Consider the following 10,215-nt stretch of genomic DNA (forward strand, 5'->3'; position numbering starts at 1 on the left):
ACTTAGATTTAGGTACACGTTAAAGAACCCCAGGTGGTCGAAATTTCCGGAGTCCTCCACTACGGCGTGCCTCATAATCAGAAAGTGGTTTTGGCACGTAAAACCCCATAATTTATTTTTTTAACGATTTTAGTGGCGATAAACCAAGCGTCACGATGCGAGAACAAAAGCACAACAGAAAAATTGCAGACGGCGAATAACACACGGGACGGGTACCGTCCTGTCTTATTTAAATTTTTTTCTCCCTCTTTTTTGTCGGCTACCAACTAGCACGTTTCGCACATCTGTTGCGATAGACAGGGCATAGAAGAGTAAGAAGTGACGATGTTGGCGTATGCTTTCTTACACACTTAGTGATACCGTGTTAGGTAATTATCATGCAGTTCTACTCGTTAAGTGTTTAAGCATACCCGTACATTAGCTGCAACTTCTCTACCGAAAAGCAGGAGCTACTGTTTAACGTCTTAGCCAATAGAACCTTGTGTGTACGCGTACGGTAACACTTCCAATGGTAAACCACCCTCCCGAAAATTCCGCGCTAAAGACATATACAAGGAAGAATTTCTCCGCTCAACAAATTATTCCGTGTGCTTAGAATATTTTTACCTCTCTTAAATGGTTGTGCGTCGCCTTTGAATTTCTCACTTTCTCAATAATTCGCCCACACATATACCGAAGGAAATATGCTTTTTGTTAACCTCCGCTCACACACTTTATGGATTTTGTCTGGAAGTAATTGTCTAAAAGAAATTAGGCTGGCGTGTGAGAGATTAGTACAGTCTACTATAATTTCTTGTAGGGTCTCGGATAATTATTCGGCATGACACTGTCAGAAAAGCTGGTGAGCAGCTCACGACCGTGGCTCCCAGGGGACTATTGAATTTATTGCTATTTGTATCAGCGACCGACTGTCGCCTTTCGGGGTGGAGTGCAAACCACAGCGGTTAGGGACGAGGGCAGAGCTTCTTACAAGAGGGGCTGCAGAGGGGTAGCATTATGTAGGAGGGATCTTAGCAACATTGCAGTCTGTCGCGGCCACCGTGTTTACCAATTGTCGCCTTTGTCCCCCGCCCCCCTTCCCTCCATGTAGCCGTGGCCCAAGAAGAACCGGAGAGAAGGAGGAGGGTCAAGGTGGTCGCTGCGGCAGGAGCCGCCAATGTAGAGGCATAGCCTCTATAGGGCTAACGCAGCCAACACCCTGGTTCTGCAGAGACTCGACGACGTGATTCCGTGCGCTTCGCGCTACTTAGTCCCTCTGGAACACCATGTGTTGCTCTTGTGCCTGCATTCCTCTCCAGTATATGCCTCGTGAAGCCGCTTGGTTTGCTGATACGAAAAAAAAAAAGAACGCCGAAAGGGCCGCTTCTAGAAGCAGTGCTCGGTGCATACGCGCTCGTAAGTAGTGCGTGCGTTGCGACGAGTAGTTGCTGCGTGCAGCCTTACGCGACCAAGACGGCTGGACCGCGACACACGTTTGGCAATAGCAAATGGCAACTTCATTCGAGCGATGGCAACGAGTACAGAAGTGTGTTGATGTAGTTGCGACTATCATGTCGGTGGACTAATGGCAGGGTGAATAGTGGCTCCTTAACCCGAGCTGCTCAGCTCAATCAGCGCTGAAGAAGTTGCGAATGACGTCAGAACATGGCGTACGTGATGTCACGCGCAAGAAATTTGCACAGAGGCTATCTCTGGCGCTCCTACCTGGGGTCAGTGCAAGGAAAAGAAGTAGGCTCATGCTCTGATACCCGCTATCTTTTTTTTCCTTGTTACTATCGATAGCGTTGATATTGAGCGGAAATATTTTAGAAACTTGCATTAAAATGTGCAATTTCTAACAAAACTCGCTAGTGTGTCGTCCAACTTTCAACCACAGCGTAAAGCATACGCCCAGAAGGTCATTTGCACAAGTGAAGCAGTGCTTGTGACCAAATTCGAAACCGACGCCAGCGCCGCCGGATTACAGTTAACTCACTAGCTGCAACTTTTATAGCACGAGAGACAACCGCGAAGCACGTCGAGTTATTCGGCAAAAGCGTACGTAAAGATTAGAAGCGCGAAGATTGCACGTTAAAAAAAAAAAAGACGGTATGGGTGGTTCCCATTCACGATGACGTGGCAGAGGCAAATGTGCAACATCAGGCGCACGCATAAGGATCTCACTGAAAAAAAAGTGCTTGCTATTTTTTTGCCTCCTCCCGCAACACGTGCTTCTTTCGTTGTCGTATGCTCCTGTCGTCCTGTACGTGTTGAGGTTCACGCAGTAAAGGTCGCATACTTAAGAAGAGGCATATTTATTAACAAGCTAAATGCTACGATGCGCATGTAAGACAAGAAACTGCCGTAATCTCTGAATTATTACTCCGCCTGAATTCTAGATATATACCTCTTTCCCAAAATAATTTTTCGAAGAAACAAATCTGTACGAAACATTTAGGATTTGTTCAAACGCAAGCATCACATTTTCTGGTCGCTGTGCCCGAGATAACTCGTGGCTACTTAGAATCGAGCAACTGCAGCGTTCGTGCTTTGAACCATCCGACGCAAGAAGTCTTAAAACGTGGACAATCGTGCAAAACACGCCGAACTTTTAAAAGCAGCAGAATCAAACATAACCGAAAGAAGCTGTCTCTTGATTTACAGAAGCAATATAGCATTGACCTGCGAGACTGCAGTTAATAGCATCAGTAAAAGCCCCGGGGCGTCTGTGTAAGCTCCGCACACGCTTTCCACTGAAGCGGCCCTTTTTCGCACAACTGTGGTGAAACGTGCGAGATGAAACTTGAGATGCGTTTGCGCTGTTTCATGGTTCTATACCACTCAGCGAAACGAAATTAGACTCGCATCACATACGAATGTGCTTGTGAACATTAGACGCAGTGTACGTTCAGGGTTTTATACAGGCTAGTTACCAATTAACATTAAGGGTATCACAGGTGCTCACGTCTGAACACACATGTCGCGTGTCAAACAACATTTTGTGGTAGAAACTTCAAGTGCGATACGTATAAGATTAGCGCGACTTATAAATGTTCATATCGTACCAAGGATTGAAAGTAGCGCTCCACTTCTCATAGCACAAAACCATGCACAAGCATTAGGTGACACTGTTTCAATTTAACTCGAGCCGTCCGCGGAAGCAGCAGCTCTCACGATGAGTAATTGCGAATCACTGTTTCGCCACATGCTTTTCTTTGCAATGCCGTAAGTGTGTTCCTTCACCTATACACCGGTGGTTGTGGTAGATCCCAGGGCGCTCTCAGTGCTCCCAGAGCGGTTAGTCGTTGTCACACTGCAGTTATTGTGATTCTGTTAAGGGGGCCGAGAACCGTTTTCTAAAGATTGCCATTTAAGTAGGCGACGTTCCTTCGGCGAAAGAAGAATGTTCGCCCTTGGTGGTGAGTGATAATTGAATAGCGACGTTAAATTCTTTCAAAGAAAGAAAGAAAAGAAGCGGGTGGGTGGGTGGGCGGAGAATTGGGATTGGTGGGAATTTGGAGTCACTGTCACTGTAATAATTCACAAATGCCTACTTCCAATAGCAACCTTAAAAACCACTCCAGGGTCTCCTTAACTTGTGTAACCAGTGTCGCCAATTTGCGTTTTGATGAACATGACTAAGACTGCTGGCCACAAATAGCTTACAGCACGGCTATTTTTGACTGCCTTGTAAGTGCAGAGCATTTCAAGCGCGCAGGCTTTTTCTTTTCTTTTTTCTTTTTGAAATCTTGGACTGGAACAAATGTCCTGCTGCATTGAGTGAAACCGTAGCACCATGCTTACTGCAGCGTTGATTACGAGTGTTTCAGACGCCCACGCGACATATTTCATCCGAGATTCATTAATTACACCACACCCTCAGAAGCGTTTCTCCGATTGTTGTAAAAGAAGAAGACAGACCCGCAGTGGCCGTTATCTCCCGCCTGCTTTTGGAAGCCGCGCCTTGCGACTGCGCTCGGCGAGCTTTTTATTCTTGTACCACGAACGATTTTTTGCGTTTCTGCGAGCAATGCTTCCTGTGTGTACAAAGTTCCGAGTTTCTGTGTATATACCATGTACATTGTTTTTTGTATGTTTGTACATAACCATAGCCGGGCGGCAGTGAGCTAGGATAGCTACTGAAATGAACAATAAAGCGTGACTGAAAGCATGTGACAGCTGGAGTCGCTGTTTTGTCTGCGTGATTCGGGCGAACGCCCACGCTTTCTCGGCGGAACGAAGCGCACTGCAAGTTGGGAAGAGCAATACGACCATCTCGCACGGCTGTGCGGCACAGCGAGACGTACACAACAGTGGGCAACTGGGCAGTGAATTGTCGTTGCAGCCGAGGCTATATAGTGCCCACCGCCTGAACGCACGTTTGTCTGAATGCGCGAGAAAGGCTTCAACAGAGTTCACGCGGGCGGATCAAGGACACATCTGGCAGCAGAAAGGTACGATGCATATATATATATATATATATATATATATATATATATATATATATATATATATATATATATATATATATATATATATATATATATATATATATATATATATATATATATATATATATATATGTAAAGTACGTCTTGCGGCTATTGCTGCTGGCAAACTCTGATTTCGGTTCATCAAAAGAAATATTTCTCGACAAGTTGCCTTTGGTGGACATAATGGCCACGGTATGCAGCTTCTTCTCGCCGCGCGTGGGGCGCAGGCAATTCTTAACCGAACAAAGCTTTGAAAATGAGCGTCCATCCTCACAGTTCCGAGTCTCAAATACTAAAGACAATGTAGAAATTGGGGAAGAGGTCTAAAATTTATGTTTGCTCCTCCTACATTTTCACGAGGGATACTGTCTCGCGATGTATAGCCATGACAGTGTGTGTGTGTATATATATATATATATATATATATATGGCCGGTTATGGCCGACTAAAGGTGCGTCTAGTGCGTGCGTCACTGCATAGGTCACGTCGCAGCCAATGGGTGGCGTCACGTCACGAGTGCACAACATGAGCGCGTCCATGCTTTACGAAGTCTACAAACGGTACAATGCTTTCGCATTTTCCCGCGTAAACAGTCTTTACAGTCTCAGCGGATTTTTTTATTGCTGCGTAGGTGGTGATGGTAACAACTTTATTGAGACTCTGCTCAGTTATGATCTGGCAGGCCCGAGTCCTAGAATGGCCCCTCACGAGGAGCGACCCTTTCGGCCCAGGCAATGAGGGCTTTTTGTACTTTTTTATCCGGCGTTCTGAGCAGCTCTTCCCACGTCTGTTGTGAGGGAGCTGGCAGGAGCGACCTGGGAGGGGGTAAGCCCTCGCACCCCCAAAGAATGTGATTTTGGGCAGCCAATGTTTGATTTGTGCAATTTTGACAGATTGGGTTCCATTGCCCGTTGGTAATTATGGCTAGCCAATGTGGGCTGGGGAACGATTTGGTTTGGATTCTACGCAGGATCGAGGCTTGCGCTCGTATGAACTTTAAATTAGTGTCGGTTACTGTACCATTTTGCCTGTAAAGAGTACTTCGCCGCAAGTAATGTAGCATAGCGGAGAAACACCCATAACTAACCTGTCAGATGCGTTGTGTTTGGTTCAGTGTTATGATTTTAAAGCATTTAGCTTTTCTTAGCTCATTCCCGATTTTCGTGACGTCGTCGTCGGCGCCGTCTGCTGCACAGGTATTAGGAGCGCGTTAGAATTCTGCGCACCTATGACATCACGTCGTGTTTACCTTTTGACGGGAGCGCCTAAGACGGGGCTCGCTAGGCGCGCTATTGCGGGCTCAGATGCGCCAGTGTGTGCTTAGGAAGCCGGTGGGAACTCGAGCAAACATGCTTTACCTCGACATGTCACGGAGTAAGCAGGTCCTTCATACTACCAAGTGCCATTCATCACCACACCTTGAAGAATGTGCATCGACCTCGTCTTGTAAAACAAAGAGTGAATTTAAGGCACTCACATTAGCGATCAAAAGGCCGTCATCGCTACATCAAAATCAATTAAGCCGTCAAAACTTAGCAGGCCGACAAGAAACTATTTGCTCTCACATCGCAGCCTAACACTTAAACATTCGCGTCACACACTGTAACCATAGTACGTGTGTGCGTGTGCCAAGTGTGTGCAATTATTCGTGTGTGTGTGTGTGTTTACTGCAAAATTATTCGCCATTTCTTTAACTGCCTTAGCAATTAGACTCTCGAAGCACCAAAACACGTCGCTGCCACCGCCGTTAATTCTCGTGCTGTCCCGCTCAACCACGCATGCGCGGCTCGCGCTTAGAAGGCCTCCAGAGACACGGAGTGCGTTTGACTGCAACGACGACGAAGCGTAGTCGGCGCCCACATAAATTTAATTAGATTGCTTTGGGTGCCTGGACATAAAGGATTAGTCATGAATGAAATGGCTGACAGTCTCGCGAGAGCGGCCCTCAGTGGCCCTGTATTACCATTATTTCCTACAATAGCTTACCTGACGACTACTAGATTCAGGAGATATACAATTACTCAAGACTTTTTGAACCCAGCTGTAGCAAATTTTTCCGAGTATCGACACCTCCTATTCCCTTGGCCTAAAAATTCCTTTCACACAAGAAAAACTGAAGTCATCTTTACCCAATTACGTTGTCGAATACCAAAATTAAACTTTTATCGTCACAGGGCTGGTCTGGTGCCCTCCCCTCTGTGCCCAGTCTGTGGAGAAGATGAAACAATCGATCATTTTTTTCATATTCTGCCGCCGTTTCACTTCTTTAAGAAAAAATCTAGAATCAAGATTTACACAGCTTGGTTTGAGCTTTTCAATTATAAATATCCTTTCTCTAGGAGCCTCCTCTCTTGGACAGTGCCACAGGGATATTTGCTCAACCGTGGAGGATTTTATAATTGCTACGAAGAGGTTGTCTTGAATTCTTAAACATTTTATTTTTGTTCTTTTCCTCCAGTTAGCTTTACCATTTTCAGTTTTTTAATAAAGATAGCCTAATTTCATCCAAATCTTGGCCAATCCCCCACAGTGGGTGTGCGCCATCGCTCAAGGAATACCATACCATACCATACCATACCATACCTCCAACGCTATGCTCAATCGCCTCCGTGGCGAAGCCAAGCAGCGTTCTGTCTGCTGAACCGTGCCAAGGCTCCGCAAATTCCGGGAAACAAAAGTTTGTATAGTTTCTTTTTCGCTTTAAACCAGAAACGTTGCACCATTGATGTGTAGTAGCAATTAATTTTGTGCCACGATGAGGTGGGTTCCAAACGAAAGCGGAAATAAAAATGTTCACTTGATTAAGTCAAAAATTTTTTCCAAGGACATTTCTATTTAGGGGGTACAATATTTTCAATGAAAACTCTACTCATTCATTCAGACTGTCTTACGAGAGTTTGCTTCTTCATGAAAAGATAAAGTGCAGTTATGTAGCTCCTCGTTTTTTTCATTTTTATTTTACTTTTGTCACCGAGAAAGAATTGAGCTGGCATGGTACAGAAGAGATCCAAACTAAAGACAGAAGTCACTCAAACACGGTCATCAATGGTACTCCTCCACCGTTGCTGGTGAACAAAAGGTTGCCGCGGTTGAACGGATAAGGGACGGGACCCGAAATATCCGACAGAAAGTACCAGCGACGCCAGCAGTTATTCCTAAATATTATTTTGAAATATATTGTAGGGTTTTGAACAACGGCTATATTAAGCAGTTCATTGCTGTTTTTTTTTTTATGAACTGCTACTTATCCGTAAGATGAAGCTTTAGTTTCCATGGGGCCGACTCCAATGCCACTTATTGAAATACATGTAAAAGGCAGAAATGCTCTTACGAGACATTTCCAGGACCGTCTTGACTGAAGCATGTTGCATCCGAGAGAAAAGTTGAATTCTGGTTACCGCAGGCAGGCAGAATTTCGACTTAAAGCTTGGAATTGTTTACTAGGACTCACGAAAACTCGCCCGTATAAAAAAAATGAAGCACAATGTTCACAAAAGTGTATCGCTGCACCAAAAACAGACATCGAAGTTTTGTAAACTTCATCCGTTAAAGAAGCTTACTTACAATTGTTACAATGTTAATGAGGATTTTGTATATGGCTTTCACACAAAATAATTGTATACTTCAGAGGCGTTTATTTTGTCAACTTTCAATGTGTTGTTAGGTGCATATTACACAAGTGTGATCGCGCTTGTCATTGATGAGTTACAGAGTCATACACATCAAAGTTGAGATTTCCGAAATTGTCAATTTTTAGTGATTAATAAACAGACGGTTGGCCTAAATAAATATCTGTTTCATACAGTGACTAAGTTTCACTTTTTAAATGCAATAACCCTAATCAAAATTGGTGCAGTGGTTGCTGAAAAATACGATTTTTCCATTCTCATCTATAGGAGTTCCCGAGCTAAAGCTTCCTCTTAAAGGGACCCCCACCAGGTTTGGCCATTTTGAGCTGACAAGCGCAGAGCATACAATGCGCACCAACTATCGTGTCTGCAAAGTATTACATCGTTACACACCGCGGAAAGATCTGAAATTTCAAACCGAACGCAGTTTTTTCTTCTCGCGGCCACCGCGCTCCAAGCCGGACGGTGACGTACTCGTGTTCCTGGGCCTACGACATCGCTCGTAGTGACATGTGACTTCGAGAATTATTCGAGACATCTGTTGTCTGTGCGATCTGTTGCTTGAATTGACGAATTGAAGTTTAGAGAAATAATAAAACACGCCACACAAACGGAAATGTCTGCGTTCTTTTTTTTTTTTTGTACTGCGCACCGAAGCAAGAGATGTACTTCTGCTTCGTCTGCTTGTTCGCACGGTTGTGCGGTCACCTGCGCAGGTACCGAAATTATGCCATTTTCTACCGTGTTCCAGCGCGTGATCCTACTTTGCGATCAGCTTGTTGTGCCGTAGTATTCGTGTACCTCTGCATTATACCGCTAGTGACGTGTCCTTGTGCACAGCTCGCAAAATCGTGCGCTGCGCGAACGAGACAACAGCTCGCGCGCGACGCCGTCAGCAGAAATGCGTAGCGCCGAAAAAGAAAAGCGAGGAGAAAAAAATGAAGGCGGAGCCTGTGACGTATGCGTCACGCGATCCTCGAGGTCTGGTATGGGAGAACGCAGGGAAGGAATTTCGCCTGCGGAGGCTAGACATGGCGAGTGGAGAGAGCGGCACTGAAATATTTCCATCTCGGCTATTAATGAGCCAATTTTTAAAATTTTTGCGGCAGATAGCTCCCCAGCGGACACAACTTCCAGCGTACAACCAAAATTTGCCATGGGGGCTGGTGAGGGGCCCTTTGACGTACACAGCCAATGTTGCGAGACTTTAGGAAAGAGAATTTAACTCATCTAATATATGCTTGGACGCATATGATCGTCAAGGCGACCGAAATGTTAAACGTGAATGCCCAGCGTTACATTGACGCTAGCGCGCTCAGAATTAAGATAACCGTCAGAGAACTCGAGACTTGCACAGGGACTGCCCTACCAGATACTCGCTATCACTGAAGCAGCACTTTTATTCTCCTCCCCTTGGAATGTCTTGTCACCCATGCTATAGCAAAATATTTCACAAAATGACGGGGTTTAACGCTTTAAAGCAACTCACAGGCTACGATAGACACCATAATGGGAGGCTCCGGATTAATTCTGACAGCTTGGAGTTTTTTTTACTCCTTACTTTCTACTTTTTTTAAGCTTCTAGCAGCTAGCCAAAAATCTAGTGTTTAGTTTACATGGTGGGCGCGAAAGTGTCATGACCCGATTGCATGGATTGGCACAGAGGACGGAACAACAAGGGGAGGCGGGCGCAGCGTGAACTTGCCCCGACCCTGCAGATTGCAGAATCCTTGGCAGGTGGCAAATCCCGCCAAACCTGACCATGAAACGGAGCGGACTGCGCCTGCTCTTTACTGTTGGCACCAGCAACGCGAGTCACATGATGCGCGATCCTTTCATCTGTGGCAAAGATTGGCCTTATGATAACACACCTGCCGCAAAGTTGGGCTAGCCTTTCTGTATTTTGGGGGAAAAAAAGGCTGGAAAGTAAAACTTTCTATGCAATAAATAAAACATTCCCATACTACCCAGGACCATAGAGTTTCCTACAACAATTACTAGAGGGAATTCCGGCACTGCAATTGTTCAGCCAAGATGGGAATCATGGAGGAAGGAAAAATATAGGAGGGAGCATTACATCACACAGTCAGCCAGCCCTGAACACACACAAAAGA

The 10,215-nt window shown here is 45.3% G+C and overlaps 1 protein-coding gene across 5 annotated transcripts in view; it reads left to right on the top strand.

Moving 5' to 3' along the window:
- The window catches only part of LOC135897627 (blood vessel epicardial substance-like), a 107,755-nt gene that overhangs the window by 53,248 nt on the left and 44,292 nt on the right, over nt 1-10,215 (top strand). For 2 of the 5 annotated variants that reach the window (XM_070539172.1, XM_070539173.1), the window contains exon 7: nt 8,369-10,211. The exons of 1 other annotated variant lie outside the window; for it this stretch is intronic. In XM_070539172.1, the coding sequence (XP_070395273.1) occupies nt 8,369-8,607 (239 nt within the window). In that variant the 3' untranslated portion in view covers nt 8,608-10,211. Of the gene's footprint in view, nt 1-1,090; nt 3,448-8,368; nt 10,212-10,215 lie in introns of those variants that run through there. 2 more of the 5 variants (XM_070539174.1, XM_070539176.1) reach the window with 1 other exon arrangement.

This window comes from Dermacentor albipictus, chromosome 5 (assembly GCF_038994185.2).
Source record: "Dermacentor albipictus isolate Rhodes 1998 colony chromosome 5, USDA_Dalb.pri_finalv2, whole genome shotgun sequence".
Classification (NCBI taxonomy): Eukaryota; Metazoa; Arthropoda; class Arachnida; order Ixodida; family Ixodidae; genus Dermacentor; species Dermacentor albipictus.